At 51.0% G+C, this 21,718-nt stretch overlaps 1 protein-coding gene across 4 annotated transcripts in view; it reads left to right on the top strand.

Moving 5' to 3' along the window:
- ETS1 (ETS proto-oncogene 1, transcription factor) overlaps positions 1–21,718 on the top strand; it is a 121,986-nt gene that overhangs the window by 96,339 nt on the left and 3,929 nt on the right. For 2 of the 4 annotated variants that reach the window (XM_010986269.3, XM_010986270.3), the window contains 2 exons: positions 4,098–4,358; positions 20,825–20,943. In XM_010986269.3, the coding sequence (XP_010984571.1) occupies positions 4,098–4,358; positions 20,825–20,943 (380 nt within the window). The remainder of the gene's footprint in view (positions 1–4,097; positions 4,359–20,824; positions 20,944–21,718) is intronic. The other 2 variants (XM_031443392.2, XM_031443393.2) reach the window with 1 other exon arrangement.

Below are 21,718 nucleotides of genomic sequence, written 5' to 3'. Positions count from 1 at the left end.
CTTCAGGATGACAAGGATTGAGGGTCCACGGTGGAATTGAAATCCGGCGGGTTGACCTATCACATTTCTTATTCGGGTGAAACATTTTACCAAATAGTAACTTTAGTTGAATGGAGCTGCTTTTTAAGGTTTGCGTTATTTCCTTTGAGAAGATTGTGCTTCAGGAGCACACAATCACAGAAAATGGTTCAGGAGAGTCCCGTGCGGAGCCCGTTTCTCCGCATCGTCCTGGTGTCTGAAGATCCCTGGGTCAGACTGCACATCCCGGCTTGGTGTCCGGGCGACCTCTGCTTCCCAGCCTCCTGTGACTTCTTCGGTTTGGGAAGATACAAGGTGGTTAACCAACGGCTTATTTGGAACCCGCCATCAGCAGTGTGGTGACAGTGTGTATTAGCTAGAGGACCAGGGAAGGAGGTGGCCAGAGGCTTCCAAAAGAAGGTGCTCCTGTTGACATGACTGCTATGAAATGATCAAATGTTCACTGACAGTGAAACAAACATTTCAAAATAGAGCTGGCTGACTCTGTAAAGCAAGAAAAAAAGTTGAATGCACTCAGTTTTTAAGATCGGAACGTAAACACTCAGAGGCACAGGGCACTGAGTGAAGTGTCCAGATGGTTTTGTTTCTGGGAAAAGTGCAGGCAATCGCAGGGAGGGACTTGTTCAGCCAGGGAGAACTAGCTGATTTCTAAAGAGCTGAAAAAGATGTCTGTTCTGGTGGATAAACGGGGAAGAATTACAAACAGAAAGAGCAGCAGGAGAGAGCCCGTTCGAGGGGTGCTTGCGAGGGCTGTAGTCACAGAGGTCAGGCCTGGCCGGGGTGATGGTGATTTCTGCTCAGTGATGACCTGCACCCTCTTCTGAGGCCCAGAGGCCTCTGGGCCATATACGTTGCCCTCTCCTTCGAGTGTTCAGGCTCCCACTTCCTCCCAGCAGGCCCCAGGGTGAGCGGCAGGCCTGCAGAGGGAAAGTCCCCAGCAAAATCGGAACCTATAATCTTCCTTCTTAGGGCCCTGGGGTGTTTGTGTTTCAGACCGAAGGGGATGGGTGGGACCAGTGTTGCCTTCCCCTTTCTGACCCTTTTATTTTTGGATGCCTGTCTATTTAAATACCTACACACGTATGTGTACCTTTTTGCACAGGCGAGTCACAGCAACAGAACCACTTTCTTTCTCGTGGGGCTTTCTGTGAGTGTGCGTGGGGGCCCGCCCGCGTTGTCACTTGGGGTAGACCCACTACACATGGTTTTCCAGTTGCGTCTGGCTTTGCATGTCATTGTCCTGTCTCCCTCACCTTCTCTTGGGCCTTGGTTTCAGTCCCCACCACCCCGGACCCGCCCCCCCCCCATGTGTGATGATGGGCCAGACAGTGTCCTGTGTGAAGGGACAGGAGGGGCTCCTTTCTCGCCTCATTCTCCCTGCTTCTCCCCAAGCTCACACCGCACGGACTGGAGGGAGAGACCGTTTTGTTCATGGCTGCTTCCTGCGTGTCGGAGGTGCTGCCCTCCAGACCTGCTCCAGGGGCTGTGTGAATCAGACCTGGGAGGATTGGTCCGGACTGAAAGCATGGCTGTGAGCGGGCTGTTACTAACAATAATCGTAGTGTTCGGATACCGCACTGGGGTGTACACAGTGCTTCTGTGTCCCACTCATCCGGACTCGGAGAGCTGTCTCCTTTGTGCTGGTCTGTTCGGTGGGGCGCCGTGGGGCCGCCCCGCCTACTGTTCTGCGTGCTCTGAGGTCTGCTGGGTGGAGGCAGACGGCTCTGGGAGGACCTGGCGGGGACGCTTCTTGGAACAGCGGGCCAGGGGACTTCTTAGAGGACGTGTGCGTCCCTGCGTGAGCACGGTAGCACAACTGAGTGTCTAATCCGGGTGGAGTCAACCCGTTTTTGGAGAAAATACCCGTAAGTGAGGTTCCCAGCTCCGGGATTGTGAAAGAGAGCTGAAACGAAAGCGGCGTCCTGCCCCGGACCGCAGCTCTCAGCAGAGCTGCATCTGGCTCTTGTTTGAGCGGCTGCCAGAGAGCGGTCGCGGCCTGGTTCAGGGCCCTTGCTTGCTGGGACTCTTTGGAAACGCCACTGTCTTGCTTGTGGAAATTCCAGTCTCCACGCCCTCCAAATATAAAAATGATGGATAGAATCATCTCAGAGACACTCGAGTGGAAAGGCAGCCTGAACAGCGGTGGCTTGGTGGGGAGTTCTTCATCCAAGTATCGGCTGTCTTGCTTAGGGCTTTAGTGCTGCTTCCCTCGCAGAGACGCTGACTGACCATTAAGATGGGGAGCTGTTCTGAGCAAACACCTTTTTATAAGAAGCCGCAAAATTTCCTGTTCTGTTGAAAAAGAGGCTGTGACATTCTTGCCCGTGGGCTGTCTTCTTGAGTCTTTTCATGTGAATTTCTGGAAGGGACAATTCCTTCATTTTTAATACTAGTAAAAAGTTGCCAATCTGACAGTGGGCTGAGTGGCCAGGGCTGATAACTCCGGGAAGCTCTTCGTGTGCCTTCTGGGGAGGACCCTTCTTTGAATGGATGGCTAGAGGAAGGAAGCAGATGAAGCAGATAAATCACCGTGTTCCTGTTCCCAGCAGTCCTGGAGGGGATAAGAGGTTCAGGAAATCTATATAAGTAGATGATGCAAAAATTACTTATTTAACTGAGTATCTTTTATCTGGGACTTTTAAAAATTTCTTGGAAGCAACATATCTTCCTTCCTAATTACTATATATTTAATTTTGGTTTGGACACCAAAATTGAATATTTGGATCTCATTGTTTTAACTAACCTCCTGTGTTATGAGGGGAGAAATATACCAGAAACACACTAGTATTATGCTGTATGTGCCAATCTTATTCTGGGATTTAAACACTGCTGTAGACGAGCCGGCCCTGACTCACAGGTATTTCTGCACACATGTTTGTCACATCCTTTGGCCTCTTGACTTTGCTGAATTGAATTGGCCATTTCATCTCCCGTGATGTAATTTAGGTTGCCTGAAAAGTATCTGGAAGTAAAACAAAAAAAATATTCCTGGGAGCCTTTTCAGCATTTACATGCATTTATTTTCATCACCGCCCCCGCCCCCCCCTTTTTCTTTCTTTCTTTTCTTTTCTTTTCTTTTCTTTTCTTTTCTTTTCTTTTCTTTTCTTTTCTTTTCTTTTTTTTATTTGTTAGCCTCCTTTGTAATGGCCTTTTTGCCAATGGAAATTTCTCTCGGAGCCATTATGCAATCCTAGCAGCTGTTTATAACCTGGTTTGGGAAATTAATGAACTTGCATGATCTTGTGGTCAGTGGAGAATGCCTTAAGCAACTCAGAGTAGAGGCTTTCTGACACTGCTGTGGACCTTAACTCTTTAGCTGGTTTCTCTGGTTTTTTTTATTGCCTACACTTCCCCAGTAAAGTACAAATTTCAAATACAGAAGTGTACTTGGAGGAGATAAAGAATATAGATTTCTGTGTAAAGGGATGCCAGTGTTTTCTTGTTTCATCTCCTGGGAAAAGCATCTCGTAACTTCTTTGACTTTATTTGAGAAGGCGTAGATTCGGTTCTCCACGTATTTCGCTTTAAAATAGGGTTTGCAAAAAAGGCTACAGAGTAATATTTTAGTTCCAGGGTCAAAAGAGGTCAATCTGGTCTTAGTCTAATGGAACTTTTTTTTCCTTATGACCAAAATATTTTGCCAAATTGAGCCTCTTGGAATCATCTCACTGGCCCGAGTTAGAAGACGGACTGAATTGAGCCTGCGCTGTGCAAATTCCTTCATCCACATAGGGTCTAGCTCGTCAGCCAGAAATCCCATCATCACAGGTGTGGTTCTCAGCCTGTAGATTCCTGGCTCTAGGCTCTGGAGGTCCCAGGCACCGCTGTCAGATACGAGCAGCCCTGGACTCTGAATCTCTGTCCTGGGAGCTCTGAAACAGGACGGGACCACGGCAGTGGGCTCGCAGACCAGGGCCAGGCGTCTCCACTGGCCGCTCCCTCCCTCCATCCCTCCTGGGGATCCCCACCGAGAGGGTCTTACCGTGTCTCTTCCCATCCCTCCTCCCCCCCCTCCTCCCGCCTCCTCCTCCTCCTCCCGCCTCCTCCTCCTCCTCCAGGTAAGCTCGGGGGCCAGGACTCCTTCGAGAGCATCGAGAGCTATGACAGTTGTGACCGCCTCACCCAGTCCTGGAGCAGCCAGTCCTCCTTCAACAGCCTGCAGCGCGTCCCCTCCTACGACAGCTTCGACTCCGAGGACTATCCAGCCGCCCTGCCCAACCACAAGCCCAAGGGCACCTTCAAGGACTATGTGCGTGACCGTGCTGACCTCAACAAGGACAAGCCTGTCATCCCTGCTGCGGCCCTGGCGGGCTACACAGGTAGGCGCCTGCCCTGCCTCCATGGTCGCTGGTGGCAGCTGTGGGGCGGGCTCCCTGGAAGCCGAGTCCCCAGACCCTGAAGTCAGCCTCTTTCTGCCCGGGGGTCCGGGGTGGGTGGGGGGAGGAGAAGACTCTGAGAGGCGGGTCAGTCTCTCGAGCCGCTCTGCTTGTGACTGGCCATTGGTTTTTGGAAGCGAGTGGTACCATTCTCTTCCAAGGGACCCCTTCCAAGAGTGTGAGGGAAAACTTAAGGTTTTGGACCTTTCCCACCATCTGGGGGAAGGGAACGCTGTTGAGTTGGTGCTTCTGGAAACTCTGCCTTGGGGCCTAGCACCGAGGGGCTGCTCCTCGCCTGCCCTCGGGGAGTCTCTCTAAACACAAAACCAGCCTGGACATGTCTCAGAGCCGCTGCGGAAGGGCCAGCACTCTGGACTCCTCTGAGTGGAGCCCTCAGCCCTAGGCAGGTGTTCAAATGGGAAAAGTGTCCTCGGTCACCCTCTCTCCGGCCAGATCCTGGCTCTGGTTCTGTTTTTGTTTTTTTCAGGTGTGAAAGTTGTAGTAGTGGAGCACAAAGAAAGATCACGGGGAGAGGAAGATGTGTCTTGAGGGCTTGGGGTTTGATGGAGAACCTGGTCACAGAGCAAAACAATTCATTGTCCAGACAAGTTGAGGCGCATAAGCTGCCTCCCCTTGGAAGCGTTCAAAGAGTTACTCTGAGAACCATCCAAGGAGCATGAATCTATTAATTATCAGAGCCTTTCTCTAAGATTGGAGCGTTTTCTAGAAATTAGACATCGTGTTGCAAATAGAGCTTGTTTCAGGCTTGGATTGCTCAGCCGTGGTCTCGGCTTCCCTTCTCTTCTCATTGACCCCCCCGGACAGGTCACCACGTGGGGACCCTTTGTGTGGATGAAGACAAACAGCAAAATTGGTGATTCCAGTGAGGGATCTGTCTGGTTTTAAGAAGGTGTTACATCCCTGTTCTTGTGGGAGGGAAATCTCAGGTGTTCACCAGGAAAGCCGGGTGACGTGGCAAGATTGCTCCTCCCTCAGGGATGGGGCTGTGTCTCTTTCCCCCACATCTCCTGGTGCAGTTCAGTGCACAGAGAGGTGCTCAAGAATTATGCTTGGGTTCTGAGGTAGCAAGAAGGTCCATATATAGAGTCACGGGCCAGAAAGGAACTTCAAGCTCCCCTGCTCTGTTCTTTCTACAACATCCCCCCAAGTCCTTGCTTGAACATCACTAGTAGGTGGGAACTTGCTGCTTCGCAGGAGACCCCTTTCCTATCTTAGATAGCAGACAAGGAAAGGCTGCCCTTTCCATTAGTGACGCCTGGAATGACAGAAGCGTATTCAGTTTCTTTCAAGATGTCCAAGAGCGCTGGCTCCTGTTGGTAACTCTTAGGTGTTTTAAGAACTGGACTCCAGTTGGAGGCAGTGATGGAGGAGGAGAGAAGTACTGCTTCAGTGAGGAAGGGGAGAGGCCGAGGTCGCTCTGAAATGAGCCTGTGGGCTGTGGACGGGGTGGCATCTCTAGCTGGTCCTGTTTGCCTCCGTTCCTGTGGAGCAGGAACACTGTGCTCTGTCACTGCCCACGTGTGAAAGGCCAGCTCTCCTCCCGCCACGCTCGCTTCCAGGACCGAATCCTCCACAGCGTCTCCCTAGTAAAGGCATCTTCTCGTTTCCTCTGACATGATCTCTGCCATAACCACCGTCAGCACACACCATCACAGTTCTTTTCCCGTGGCTGTCTTCATCATTCGCTCTTACCGTGGTGCGGAATTCTGAAAATTTTACTAGTTAAGGGGGTTTTGTGCATCATGAGATTAAATGAGCTGACTTCAAGTTCTCGATTTTGGGTTATGGCCAAAGAAAGCCTTCCGACTGAGTCACCTTCATGCGATAAGATTCTGGTGAGGATCTGTGGTTACACTATAGAAAGTCTCGAAGTTTCTGGAAATGGCGAAAGCCTGCTCTCCACCCACATAGAAACTCCTCTGAAAGGGGTACCTGTCTGGGTTCTTGGACTTTCTAGATGGGAGAAGCCTGCAGAGCAAATAGTCTGCAAGGGTGATTTAGAGGGTTTGGGCTGAGATGATCTTGACAAGAATCATCTGAGCATTGGGAGTCTCTCCAAGTGTCCCTGTTTCATGGAGAGAAGGGAAAGGATGAATTGGAAATTCTAAGAACTAGGAATGAGGGTGAAGTACAGATTAGGTACCTGCCTAGCTGACCTGCCGTCTAGATAGCCAACGCCAAGATGCCCCCTGTGAGCCTTGTCTGGCAGCCCCAACTCAGAGCCAAGCAGATCAGAGCATCCAGAGCTTTTCAGGACAAATACAGGGATGTCCTGGAGGTCTGAGTTACATTTGATGTCACCCCTTCTTTGGGTAGATTATTTTTAATGGGGACTCCTCCCTTCCTTCCTTCCTTCCTTCCTTCCTTGCTTCCTTCCTTCCTTCCTGTCTTTTTCTCTTTCTCTCTAAGGAAATAAAATGTTCAGTGAGTGGCAGAAAAGAGAGGGTGTTAAATCAGTTAGAGATCTCAAGGACTCAAGTCATTTGAATTTAAAAACAATTTTTTTTAAGGATCTTCCCATTCAGTTGTTTCTTTATAACCTAAGGGAGATTTAACTTTTCAAACCATCTCAGATGGCAGAGCAAACAGTAGCGGGGAAAACGGAAGCCCTCTGTGCCCGCTCCCAGCTCTGACACACTGTGTGATTTTAGGCAAATTTGCCTTGTACCCTTTTCTACTTTTAGTGAAGTGGAGTGTTCCTCCTTACCTTGGTGGTAGGAGATCTGTGAAGATGTAATGGAACTAAATCAATTCATTAAACAAAATGAGTGCTAGACGTCGTGCTAGACGTGGGGGGGAAAGCTCAGTGCAGCAAATCAATTATTTCAGCAAGTGTTTCTGAGCACAGACGAGTGCTTGTAGCCCTGGGAGGTCCACGGTTTTGACAAATTCAAGATATTGTGATCGTCCTTAGACTTGGACTAGATTTTCTTATTGCTGTGGTTGGAGGAAGGTCAGGATTTAGGCGTGTCGGGGGTGGCCCAAGCTTGGGTGGCTTTTTTCCCCCTGTGTCCAGTGCCTGGGGAAGATCTCCTGCCCACAGTACAAGCTGTATTTTTTGAAACACCTTTATTGTGTATGATTCCTGTATAGTCAACCACACACACTTCAGGTGTACAATTGGATGAATTCTGATAGATGTTCACATCAATGAAACCACCACCGTAATCAAGGTAGCTCCCATTTCCATCCCGCCCCAGGAGGTGCAAACTTCAAATTCCCGACTGACACCTTCCCACCCCCTGTACCCCCTGGTGACCATAAGTTTGTTCTCTGTGTCTGTGAGTCTGTTTCTGTTTTGTAGGTGAGTTCATTTGCAAACTGTATTTTGCCCCTCGCTGGGACCCCTTCTCGTTTCAGATACATCCTGGGGAGTAGGGGAGGGGATGGAACAGGCCAACGCAGCCTCGCCACCACCCGGGGAGCATGCAGTGACCGATGCTTTTATTAACGGCTCTCTGACTCCCCGCAGATAGGCTAAGATGAGCTGAAGTTTGCCAAAGTACCTTGGAAAGTGGAAATCATTGTAGAAGTGTTGGCAAAACTTTTTATTGCTCATAAACATCACACCTATTTTCTATCTCAAATTCTGCCCTCTTTTCTGTTTTTTTAAATCTGACTCCTTCAGATTCAACTATTCTATAGAGTAAGTGTGGCCACGCAGTGGGAGCCCTGTGTCTTTTTACATCCCTGTTATTTGGCCTGAACTGAAGGATGCAGAGAAAGAGTTCCTGAGCTGGGGCGCAGATTAACTTCCCTGCTAGCGCATGAGCAGCCCATGTCTTTGTCCGTCTTGCCCTCGAGGGAGTGTGTTTCACTTCTTCGTCTGCTCTCTTAGTTACTGCGCTCTAAGTGTGGAAATCAGTTAGAAACCAAATTTTCACCTTCTCTTGCACAGTTATGTTCTTCCTCCAAAGATAAGAAAATTGCACCAGCCTTCACTGGGGCTCCCATGGCAACTCGTCAAATTAGGTCAAGATGTGAGGGCAGATAACATGGCTTGAAAGCCTGCCTGTTCGCTGGGTTTAGAACACATCAAAAGCAGTGCCGGCTTCCGCCAAAATGTACCTTCTTCCCTTGCTGGGACTGCTTATGGCTCCCAAAGCCGATACCATCAGAAAGCTCTGTTTTCTTTTGTTCAAAGATCCATCGTGAACCCCATCTGATTACCAAACAGTCTGAGAGCAGTGGCCCAGTGTTCGCTACGAATTTGATGGATCTAAACAGAATGCTTTCTAGATCCTTGACAAACAGGGGCATCTCTGATTTTTGTTTGTTTGTTTTCCAGTTTCAGTAGGTGTAGAAAAATCTGCCAGACTGTCAAATAGTGGTGTCCCTTCCTCTCTGCCTCTCAAGGCCCCTTTTATTGATGATGAAATGAGGCAGAAAAAAATGACTTATTCAAGGCCTTCTGCCGGAAGGTAACTCCTGCCTGGAACCGTGAGTGCCAGCTGTCTCACCTGAGTACGGACTCTTCCTCTGTATGATGGAGTGAGGACACTCAGAGGTTATCTCAGTTGCTCCCGAGATAGAGTAGATTAGGGCCCTTGTCTCTTGCTGGTCACTAATTAACGCTGCGTGTGTGTGGGGGGGGGTGGGGGCACGCAGGAGGGGGTGGAGCCATTGGTCTGTAAATCACCTTTATCAAACGTCCCTCCAGTTTGCCAGACTTCTGTTGCGCAGACAAGGATTCCTTTCCTGTCACTTCTGATTGTCGCTGAGCCGGCCTGCGGGGGCCTCTCTAGGTGTCTGGACATCTCTCCATGTTTGGAGTTGCCATGGTTCATGGCATGGTTAGGGTCTTTTCATCCCGGAGCCTGCAGAAAGCTAAGCCCAAAGCCACTTACTTGTTCACTGCAAGGAAATTATGCTTTCCCATGCTCTGTAGATTTGTGACTCAGTTTCCTAAAGGCTCAATTTGGGACTATCTGGAATTCAACTTTCAAATATCTATGTGTGAGACATCACACAGTATAGCGATCAGTCTTGTAGAAATAGAAGCCCTAGACATTCCCCTGCCCGTCCTCTCCAGTTCCTTCTGGCCTGAGGTAAACCTTCTTCTTTCTGCTTCCTGGATAAACTCCAGCCTGTCCGCCGTCACTGAATAACAGAGTCCCTGGGCCACGCCCAGAACCGTGGAGCTCTGGTTGGTGACTGAGTTTTGGAGCTCAGTAATCTAAAGCTCTGGCTGAAACATGTTTTTGAAAAAGAGCGACTTTCCTGCAAAAGGACGTGCTTCAGAGCCCGTCAATTCAGAATGAAACCCGAGATTTGGCAGCATTACCTGAAATCACAGTTTTCTGAAGGAAAGCTGGGTTGCAAAATCATCCCGGTGTCCTCGGGCACTGACCACAACCGCGGGAGCTTCTGGAGGGACCCAGTGAGGAGACAGAGGGGGTCAGCGGAGCAGATGAGACCTGTGCTGTGAATTTGTGCAGGAGAGTCCAGTTTAATCTAAACCCGGGGTGGGGGTGTTATTGGGAACAACCTGGGGCTTGTTCATTGGAAGGGGGGCGTCAGTCCCTGAGCCAAGCTCTGGAATACCGTCTCTCCCTATAAAAGCTGTTGGTAAGACAGTGTGAATGGACTAAAGTCGGGAAGAAGCGGCTTGTGGACCTGAGCACCGAACTCTGGTGTCCGTTTTGGGCGGTGGCTGCCTTGTACAGGGGCCCCGAGCTTCTCGGCCCAGGCAGGGCGCGGGCTGGCCTGAGGGCTTCCAGGGAGCCGTCGGCATCCAGAGTCTCAGCGTAGAGCCTCCTTGGGCAGCCCCTGGGTGGCTGGGAAGAAAGAACTTAGAAATGAGAAAGGCAGGAACAGAGTGTCTCCCCTTTCCTCCTCAGACCCCCATGAGCAGCAGGTTGTAGGAGCTGCCAGACAGCCCCCGACGTGGAGCCGTGCCCCCAGCGCCCAGCTCAGAAGCTGGGGCGTCCGGGTTCTCGGGTCCGTGCGGGGTGGTGGCCCCGGAGGGAGGTGCGTGGCGTGCACTTGGGGTGACGGGGTGGCGTGCTGCCGCTCCGCGGTGATCTGGACGGGGTAACAGTGTGGAGCCCGGGAAAGGAAGGCTCCCCTGGCGGAGCTGAGCTGAGCGGGAGGAGAAGGCCCCTGGCCTGGTGCCTCTGCCTCCTCCCCGGTTCGCTGCGTGGCAGTTCGTCTTAATCATCTGCCACCAGTGGAAAAAGATCACACCGTGGGAGGTTTTGGCCTCACTATGAATTTTTTTTTTCTTCTAAATGGCTTTTGAAAGAGTGGAAAGGGAGGTTACCTGCTTCCGTCAGTTGCCCTTGAAGCCCACAGCTGGCTGAGCCCCCTCCGGGGTCCTGGCGCACCGTCTTTGGGGCAGAGAGACTCCTTCATCCTTGGCAAAATAAATCTCAGACCCGGGGTTGTTCGCAGCCACCTGGGCCTGGTGGGTGCCTGGGTGGGGAGGCGGGTCAGGCGCAAGTTGACCCACCTTTTCTGGGTACAGCCCCCCCCCCCAACCTGCTTTAGAAGAGTCTCTGAGTCTCACATTTTGGGGGCCACTGTTTCTTTAACAAAACTTAACTCCAAGTGGTGGAACTGGGTGGTGATTGTTCTGGAATTCCACTCCGTCTCCAGTTTGAAGCTCCACCTTTTTGTCTTTGAAGTAAAATGTTTCCACAGAGCAGATCTCAGCCAGTATGCCGCCGAGGCCTCCACACAGGTCCCTGTTGGCCTGGAAACTCCCGCAGCCCCTGCCGGGAAGGGCTCTGCCAGAAGTCCCGGGTTCTGCCCCTTGGCATCTCCTGGTTCCCTGGATGTCTTCCCTGCTCTGGACGCTGACAGACCAGTGGTTCCTCAGCATGGAGACTCCATTCAAGAGAAGCTACAGTCTGTGTTTTGTAGATACGTTCATTTGTGTCCGTTTTTTAGATTCCACATCTAAGTGATATCATGGTATTTGGCGTTCTCTGTCTGACCTACTTCACTTAGTATGACAGTCTTTAGGTCCATTCATGTTCCTGCAAATGGCATTATTTCATTCTTTTTTATGGCTGAGTTAGCAGATACGAACTACTTTGTACAGAATAGATAAACAACAAGGTCCTACTGTACAGCACAGGGAACTATATTCAATAGCTTGTAATAACTTATAATGAAAGAATGTGAAAAAGAATATGTACATTTAACTGAATCACTATGCTGTATGCCAGAAATTAGCACAACATTGTAAATCAACTCTACTTCAATTAAAAAAGAAAAAGAGACAGAAGCTATAGCTGACCCTTGAACATCACAGGAGTCAGGGGTGGGACCCCCGCATAGCCGGAAATCTGAGTATAACTTTTGACTCCCCCTAAACTGAACTACGAGCCTGCTGCTGACCTGGTAACATAAACAGCTGTTTAACACACATTTTGTGCGTTATACGTGTATCTACATATATTTTGTGCATTCCTGACATACCTGAGTTTTTCTTAGTTTTTTGATATTTCTGGGCTATGTAGTTTGTCTTTGAGATTTTTTTCAATTGTTGCAAATCTCCAGAAAATTTTCCAACATATTAAGAAAAAAATCCACATAAAAGTGGACCTGCAGAGTTCAAAGCCGCATTGTTCAAGGGTCAGCTGTGTAGCCCTCCCTGTTCTCCCTAAAGTGACTTTCATGTGATGCCTGCAGGTGGGATGGTTATCAGCACCAGGTCTGTCAGTTTTATGCCTTCAGATTTAAGTCCAGGCACAGGAAAGGGCACCAGCCAGGCTGCCCGACCACTGATTACATTTCAGAGGCTTCATCATGTTGGACTAGAGCATGGATTCTGGAGCTGTGTGTCCTGCCTTTGCCACTGACCACCTGTGTGACCGTGGGCAAGCTGACATCTCTGTGCCTCGGTTGTCTCATCTGGAAAATGGTCATAATAGCAGTTGCTATCTCATAGGATTGTTGTGGGGATTAAATGAATAGTTTATGGAAAAGCACCCGGAACAGTTCCTCGGAAGCACTGTCTAGGTGCCAGCTGTTGCCACTACATCATATTACTCTCCAGACCTGTCTTTCCAATGTAATTCTGCATTCCTTGAGGTCAGAGGATGATTGCAGAATTCCAGTACTTGCTGGCAGTGTCCTTGGGGCACAGCAGATATTTACTATCAGATGAGGTCACTTCAGCTATTCAGCTCAACCCACGTGTCTGTTGAGTTCCTATTGTGTGCTAGACTCTTCCATATGCAACCACTTTTTTTAACCATCGCCAACACCCTCCTGGGCAAATTTCTATTATCCTCATTGTACAAATGAGGGAATTGAGGTTCAGAGGGAGAAGAAGTCTAGCCCAAAGTCACAGTACAAACAATAAAGAAGATGCTTTTCACAATGTAAGACAATGAGTAGGAAAAAATCCAACATTCATAGCATGGTAGTTTGGGTCTGCGGAGCAGCAGATACCCGGACACCATTAGACTTGCAAGAAATGTACTGGGAGGAAGAAGACCTGTGAAGGACAGAGTTGGGAGAGCGAGAGCAGGAGGGGAGCCTCAGGCCAGGCTGCAGGCCGGCCTGAGAACTGGGTAGGAATTGAGGCTGTGGCTCAATTCCAAGGAAGGTGTGGCCAGGCTGGTGGGAATCCTCAGTCAGAGTTGCCCAGTGGAGGGCCACGCACCTTGCGGGAATGGCCCGTGCACCCTCCTTGCCCAGGCCCTGGGCGGAGCAGCCCCGGGACATGTGGCCTTGGTGGGGACATGCTGGGAGGGGGTCACTTGTGCTCCCTGTGGCCAGAGGGCTGAGCAGCACGTTCGTAGCCACTTCAGCCCTGATTGACTGATCACTGTGGCATCTGGCTCTTCAGGCAGCAAGACTCCAGATCACTGTCCCGACGCCCTTGGTGGCCAATGACAGGCCTCTGGGTTCAGTGCCTAATGTTGACTGTAACTCGCCGAACTGCATTGTTGGCTGTGTGACTCACCTCTCCCTGAGAGATAATGAGAGTGAAAGTTGTCCGAAGGTGGGTGAATGTGAAAGTTCGAGCTCGGCGGGGAGGCTGGGACTCGCGCTGCAGGAGAGGTGCTCCGAGGGCCCAGCTCCCTGGAGGTGTTGGCCTTTCAGGGCCCAAGTAGGTGCAGTTTCTCGTGGAGGCCCCTCTGGGCTGGCTTCGTGGGCCTTTCTTCTCTAAAGGCGTGGGTAGCACCTTTTCGGCTCAGCGCATTTTGGTGGAACAAAAGTGTTTCTTCTGCCGCCTCCAAGCTGTTAATCATCTCTGCTGTTATCCCACCCAGTCCGGCCGCCATGTTTCACACTGGAGGGGTGTTCGGGAGTCATCTGCTGGGTAGATGCTTGAAAAGTTGTGCGCTCAAGTGACCACTTAGAGTCTGGTCCACCTCCCCGAGACTGTGACTGTGCATAGCTAGTGATTGGTCTCGTCCTTGACACGAGGGGGAAGCTCTACCCCTGGGATAAATTGAAGCTCAGAAGTCATATTGAGAATCGACTGAGAAACGGTGCAGGCTTCGACTTCTCCAGTCCTGTCTTCCATTTCTAATCAATAAAAACATCTTTCTTTCTTCTCGTTACCTAGATACTGAGGAAGGCATTTTCTTGTTGACATTTACATTAGTTAGAGGAAAACTTGTTTTTTGCTTTGGTTTCTAAACAAAATTCTCTGTACCCTCAAATCCAAACCTCAGCCATTTCGGGTGACTTCTTAAAGCAGGCAGTTACCTAGAAGACATCACGGGGAGAAGCTCTAAAGAAACCCACTTCCTGGCCCGGGCCTTGCCGGCTCCCTGTCCACGCCTGCGCGTGAGTGGCGGGCTGGACCTGGGGAGGCAGCGTGCTCACAGGCGGCCCCTTTAAGAGAGGACCGAGCTCCCTCCCCGCAGCCTCCCCCACACAGTGCCCTCGAGCACATGCAGGTGCGAGGAGCACATGCAGGTGCGAGGAGCCCAAGCAAAAACAAGGGCCTTTCCTCTAGACACTGAAGTGTGTGACTGCCTTGTTCTCAGGCCCCAGGCAGACCCCGGTGAGCCGCACTTCCATCTGTCCCAGGTGGGCCGGCCCGGCCGGCCGCTGCCCGCTGACCACGCCACCTGCCCAGGTGGCCTGGGGCGCCGCCGGCGGCTGGACAGGACTCCCTGCTGTGTCTTCAGTTAACGCTGCTGGGGTCTGTCTCTAGACCCAAACTGCCGACATTTGTGGGGGATGCTGGACTCACATTGGGTCAGCCCTACATAATCATTAGGTGGATTCTGCTTGACAAGGAGTATAAATGATTAGGGGGGAAAAAGTTCTTTGGGGGAAAGAGGATCTAAGTCTGTCTGTGGCCAAGATTTCCCCAAACCATAAATGTCGGTGACACTTTCACTTGCAAAATAGTTTGCATCTGCTCTGTCCTTCTGTGCCTGCCTACTTTGAATTAGAGCAAGAACTTCAGAGTTATCTCTGACTTTAAAAGACCTTCACTGGTTATTCTCATTTACAATATTTAAAACATCTTACATTTATATACTTGAGCCTTTTTTTTTTCAAAGCTTCTAATGTTCTCTTTTTTCAAAGTTGCCATCTTAAAAGGCCAGTCTAATTCTTAGAAGAATAATTGCGTTTTATCTACTGCTTTTGCTGTTTATTTTTTTCAATTCCATCTTTTTTTTCTTCTTCTTCTTCTTTTGAAAAGTCTGCTTTTAAAAATGTTTTTTGTCGTTTCATTCTTTGGTTTAATTCCACTGTTGTGTTTCATATTGTTCCCAAACTGCTCTGCGCTGTGGTCGTCTCTTTATAGATAGATGTGTATATTTATATATTTTTTAAATAATAGGGACTTAATCTACATCTCTATGCTGTAGGGAGGGGCAGGGATTTTTAGGGATGGATGAACTAAAGCCCAGAGAGGTTAAATGAGCTGCATGAATTCGCTGAGTGGATCAAAGAGGAATTGGGAGCAAAACTCTGGACACTTGACTCTATTTTGGGCATGTCTCACCAGCATGTGTATTTTAACTTTATATAGGCTATTATCCGCTGTCATCTCTTGGTCCACAGGTCCAATGCCTGACATACTTGTTTGTCTTTTTGTTTAAATGTTTTGAAATGCTTCCTCCTCTCTTTTGGCCTGCCATGGCAGAGGCACAGACTTGACGCCAAAGGCTGCGTTTAATTGTTCTCCAACTTGCTTCCCTTGTCAGACAGGCTGGCTGTTTCAGCATCACATAAACGCAAGGGCATGAAGTGACTGTCCCTCGTGGTGTTCATGAAGTGTGTTTATCACGTACCTCTTAGAGTGTTCTTTGTGGTTAGAAGTTGAATTACTGGAACTTGTGTCCCCAGTGGCTGCCCTCGAGTTACTGGTCACCCACAGAGGAACGTGGACCACGTTGGTGGGCGCTGATTTGCTGGGCCAGGGCGCCATTGGCCGGTCACAGGATGTACTGTGTGTGGCCCGTGTTCAGGATGAGGTGAGACTGAGTAGGACTGGGGGCGCAGGAGGGCCAGAACTCAGAAGAAATGGGAAAAGGCATCTACAGACATCAAGCCAGGCTGGAATATCAAGCAGCCCCTACTCTTCCTTCTTTTGAAAATCTTCCCAGGGCTTTGGGAGCTGAATTGTCAGCAATACGCTCTCTTGACCGATTCATCCTCGGGCAGAAAGAAGACTGTGTGGCTTCCCCTTGAGTTTGGCCCCGAAGGCACGAGAGTGTCAGGACACTTTCCAAACTTCAGTTGGTCACCAAACTTCATTTCATCACAACTGAGTAGAAATAGCGGGATTTGGGGTCTCTTGTGAATGATCACTTAGAAGGGAGTTGACAGGAAGCAGGGTAGAGCTGAGGCTCTGGGCTCACCCACCCCACCCCCAGGTGGGCACTCCTGCAGTAGTTTGAGAGGAAGATACACTTGGGAACAGATGGGTCATTTCTGGATTCGAGTGTTCTGTTTTTGCCATCATCGTTTGGCTGTGGGTAGAGACACCTGGGTGGAAGGGAGGGGCCAGTGGGTCCCGTTCCTCCGTTTTAGGACCACCTGCCAGATGTGTGCTCTTGGGGCAGAGTGAGCCCCGTTGCAAGGGTGACCAACCATGAGAGTTTCATAGGTTAAAATAAATGTGGTGTCCTGCCCACACTGAGGTCTTTGATTTGACTTGGGGAGTCGAGCTACAGAGATTAGATTCTCAAGGTAGCAGCTGAATCCCCAGAGGACAGGAGGTGTGGTCGTTTTTATTTTGGGGCACATGTTGATTGAAATGTTGCCTGGGAGTCACCCGTAGTGTTTGACTCCAAATACAGTTGAATCGAGAGAAGTCATTTGGGCTGCTTTTTAAACCCTGACACCGTTCTGCAGAGGAGCTTGTTGGGAGTCATACAGTTCAGTCCCGGTTTACTGGGCCCCTGTCCGAGAGCAGCTCCCATGCCTGGCACTGAGCAGGTGATTGTCGATCAGATGCAGCTCGAGCTTGCAGGGAGCTGGCCGCTGGAGTCACTCAACAGCAGACAGCTCTTTGAGGTTGGTGGTGTTTGCAGGTGAGGCCCCGTCCTAGGCTCCGGGCTACAGCCCTGCCCTTGGAGCACGTATCCTAGTGCGAGAGAGATGGACATCCAGCGAGCCGTCGGGCTTGATCCTGGTGGCAGCAGACATGATGGCAGGCTGGCGGCCTGCCTTGGCTCAACTCCGGTGCGTGAGCCTGGCGCTGGGCACAGGTGACAGAGGGAGAGCTGGCAGCTGCACTGGGGACGGAGCGCGGAAGTCCCATCCTGACCCCGCGCCGCCGGCAGTGAGTTTGTGCCTGGAAAATGAGAAGAAAGTTATTGACAGTTGGCCACATGGAAGGGATTACAGTCCGGAGCACGTTCCTGAAGTCCTGTCCTCGCCTGTTGCTTTGCGTTTCCTTACGTTGCTCACGTCTTAGCCTCAGAGCAAGGGAGCCAAAAAGAGGGGCCTAATAGTAGTCAAATAATCACCCTTCATCCAGAGAGATGGGGGATCTTCCGGTCCCTAGACAAAGCGAAGGGGCAGGAAACAGCCAAATGAGGAGGCATTTACTCGAAGCTTTGCCTTAAAAAAAGAGAGAGAGAGGGATTGTAGCCTTGCATTTGAAGGGCTTTGGGGGTTCCCTCTGGCGGAAGCATCCCTGTGTGACTCGCTCTGCTGGCCCAGATCCCCGCAGGTGCTCACCTTTCTCTTCCGAGGTGGTGCCATGTCCGTCAGGTTGGGACTGCAGTGTGGCGCTCAGAGCTGTCCTCTTGCCCAGAAGCTGTGAAGAACAAAGCCGGGAGAGGACACTCCCCGCTGCAGCCGGGGCGGGGCTGGCGGCGGGGCTTTTGGAGGGGGGCGAGTGTGTGTGCGGTGGCCTCCCTCCCGCCCCGCTGCGGAGAGAGACTTCCTTCTAACAGGGACCCCTCTGTTGTGTGGTGCAGAGCTGCGCCTTGAGAAGCATAGTTTCCCAGTGATGCCACTGGATTCCTGATGTGTGACACCCCGGGGCAGCCTGGTGAAGGCCGCCGTTGACCGCTTTGGGGCCCCCAGACAGGGACACCATTGTGAGTCACATGTAGTGTGTCAGCACCCCCTTCCCATGACTGGCACTATTCTTAGGACCATTCTCTGCTCCCTGGGACAAAGGTCACTGGGACCACAGTCCAGTTGGGTGGGTGGATGGGGCTGGGCCCAGGGGTGAGAGGAGGTAGGGTGGAGAATAAAGGAGAAGGCACCGCATAGGGCCCGCAGCCCTGAGGATTTGGGCAGCCAGACACTACGTGATACAGATGCATCCTCGGGAGAGCTCTATCCGGGAGTGCCGCCCGCCTCCGTCAGCCTTTGGCTGAATCTGGGACTTGAGAATGTCCCTTGGGCCTGGACTCGGATGCTGTCAGCAGGTGGGCACCTCCAGGATGCCTTCCAGCCCCCGAGCTCCCTCCCAGCTGTGGGCCACCAAGTGGCCCTGGTTTTCCCACCCAGACCCGAGGTGGGGGTGACACACTGTAATGGAAACAGGCTCTGGTGTTGGTGCCCCGGTGCAGCCCAGGGACGAGCCGACCCTGACACAGGTTTCGCCGTGACCCAGTGTTCCTGGCTGGGAAAATCACCCCATATCCTTCTGTTGCTGTTGCCCCTACAACCGAAAGGACAGTTGAGGTGTCAGCAGAAATGTCCCAGAGAGGGATCTTCGGGAGAGATCACCGATCCCTTTAATCTGGGATCACGATGCAGGCTTTCTGCGGGGTTAGCAGAGACTTCCAGAAAGCCCGGTGGGAGCGCTGTGTGCGCCTTAGCCCTGGGCGGGCCCGTGGGACTTTTCCTGAAGAATCTGGGGAAGGAGACTGGAGCTGACATCACTGCTGTTCTGACTTTGCTCTTATTCAGCCGAGCAGAGCCCTCCCCGCCCCCCAGCCCAGTTCCTGTGCTTTTCTTTAGGCCCTGGTTTTCCTATTTACCCTCCCTCTTCTCTTCGGTAAACAGGAAAAAAAAAGAGTTAGCGAGCACCTCACCTAGGACCTGGGCTCTCAGTTCCCGAATTTCACAGTTGTATGTTCCTAATGAACAAAGGAAATCTCACCATGAGAGGGAAGAGCGGGCACGCCAGGACTCACCCTGCCCCCAGCTCCATCCACAGACGCGGCCGGGAGGGGGTGGTCAGATGGACGCAGAGAGTGGGCTGGAGCTGGGCTGGGAGCCTCCGACAGGTAATTCAGAAAGTGGCAGCAAGAGCATGAGTGATGCTTCTGTCTGACATCCCTTCCTCCGTGAGCTGGTCTCTTGCCACTTCGTGGGCGCACAGTCTCGAGGGTAGGGGATGGGGGTCCCGGGACCTGGGGTGTGCTTGCTGCTCCCTGCTGGTGGCCAGGACCTGTCCCAGGATGGGCGTCCCCGTTTTTTCCCCTTTTCTCCACTTGATATGATTGGCCCCTGCTCCTCAAAGGGATTTTTGAGACAAATAGTGTGAGAAAGATTTTAAGCTAAGTTGTGGGGGGAGAAGTAATGAGGTTACATAGCCTAACAGTGATCACGGGGGGCCCTGAGTGAGCTGGGAGTGTCACCTGAGGAGATGGACTCCAAGGTCAGCAGTGGTCGGACTGTCAGGAGAACCACTGGCCGTCCAGCAACCTGGACCGCTCACTGTGAGGGGTCGGGAGAGAAGATGTCTTTTGAAAGCCAGATCCTTTCATCCCTGGGGCCGCTGCCCACAACGGGCAGTTTAGATGCCAGCCTCTGGGTTGGTCTTTTCTATGGGCAATAAAGTGTCAAAATGAAGAATTTGGAGGTCAGGCTTCCTGGGTTCCAGCCACACGACTTCTGACCTGACGGCCTTGGACGTGTTAGATAGCCACGCGGTGGGTCAGTTTTCTCTGCTGTAAAGTGGGAAGAACCAACGTGATGACAGCAGCTTCTCCCCACGGAGTTACTGTGAGGGGCAAATAAGACGGCGATAAAGCGTCACATGTTAATTCCGACGGTGCACGGCAGGTGCACGGTAGGTCACAGCTCCTGCTCGTGTTCTCCTTTGCCAGGGGTCTGAAAGCAGCCCCCTCGCACCCTCCGTATCTGTGGTTTGTGGTGGTGACCCAGGAGAGGACTGAACTCCGGGGCTTATCTTCGTAGTTTTGGGGTATTTGGTTTTTCCTTCCGTGTCGCGTGTCCGGGGTCCTGAAGTGGCCGTCTGTGCTCACGGTGTACCTTCTTCAGGACATCTGTCATGTCACAAGGGCTCTTGCATCTGCTTTTCCTTATCTTTGTGCCCCCAGAAATTCCACGGCATTTCTTAAGAGAGATTTCTTTTCTTGCTCCTGATCATCAGGGTGGCTTCCGGACGGATTCCTCATGGAAAGTCACGCTAGGGCCTTACTCCAGTTTCCCTCCAAATGACACTGCTTCCCTTCCTTAGCTTGGGTGCTTGCCTGTAGGCGGCCTGGGGAGCGGGAGGGTGGGGGAGACAAAGATTATGACCAAGAGGACTTCCAACCTGTTTTTTTGTTAGGTCACCCTAGGGTATTGATCCTTCTCGTTTGCAAATCGGGGATCCAAGGCTCCCTGCTATGGAGGGCACTTTGACCTTGACTTCTGACTGGAACTGGCAAAGACATTCCTTGCTGCAGGCCTTGATTCCTCTGCAAGGCAAAAATAGTGACTTAGATTTTGAAGGCAAAGAAAGAATATGCTGCCTGCCTTAGAATATCTCAAGAGGTGGATCGAGTGTTTTCTTTCTGAAGTTTGCTTGGCAATAAAAATGGACTGATCCTTCAGTCGATCGAAATAAAGCAATGGGTATTTTGTCCTCAGTGCTGCTTTGGTAGGAATTCTTCACCTTTTTGGTCCTTTTGAGGCCCTAGCCCCTCCTCCAACACTGGTGCTGTATGACGCCTCTGGATGGACTGAGCGAGGAGGGGCCGGGGGGCGGGACTAGCTGCTGAGCATCTGGTGTAATGATTCACAATGCCTTGTGTTTGCAGGCAGCGGCCCAATTCAGCTGTGGCAGTTTCTTCTGGAATTACTCACCGATAAATCCTGTCAGTCTTTTATCAGCTGGACAGGAGATGGCTGGGAATTCAAGCTCTCTGACCCCGATGAGGTAAGAAGGGGGTGACCTCAGAGTCCTGCATTGAGGGAGGATGGAGAGAACTCTGGAAACGGGGGGCGTGGGTCTGATGACATATTCCAGGGTTCAAAGCCCAGCTCTGCCACTTGCTACTTGTGTGGCTTCACTGAGCCTTCGTTTCATCACCGTATGGAAAATAGAGAGAGTGTCTGCGTTGCCCATTTGTTTCCCAGGATTAACTGATGTGGTAACCAGGAAATGCCTGGCATGTAGTAGGCTCTTCGTAAACGCGAATTGCCTTCTCTGACTTTCCCCTTTTCCTGGCCTGTGGCTCTGTGAATCTGGAAGGGATCAGACAATTCCAGAGGCCTCGGAGGACTGGTACAATTTACTTATAAATTCATGTTTTCATTAACAAACGCTTAGTGAGGGGTTGCTCTGTGCCACGCCCAATTCTGAGGATAAAAAACAGTGAAAAAGAGAGAGAGCGTCTCTCTCCTGCCAGACACGAGGACGTCCCTTGTGCCCTGGGACAGAAAAAAATGCTTCCTGTCGGTGAAATGCAGGTGTGGTGGCAGCTCAGTCCTCCGTCTCTCACATTAGAATTCATGCTTTCAAAGCCAGGACGTCCTATTAATAATACAGGAAAGAGGAGACTACAGTGTTGGTTTTTTTTTTCTTAATATCAGATACTTTACTCCACTCCATAGAAGTTCAGGGTCACTGTGTTTTCATCAATGTAAAGAGTCAGCTTCACTGCTATCCTTGTCCAATCCGTGAAAACTGGAATTCCGAAGAGATCAGTTAG

Source organism: Camelus dromedarius, chromosome 34 (genome assembly GCF_036321535.1).
Source record: "Camelus dromedarius isolate mCamDro1 chromosome 34, mCamDro1.pat, whole genome shotgun sequence".
Classification (NCBI taxonomy): Eukaryota; Metazoa; Chordata; class Mammalia; order Artiodactyla; family Camelidae; genus Camelus; species Camelus dromedarius.
This window is presented reverse-complemented; position numbering and strand designations above follow the sequence as displayed.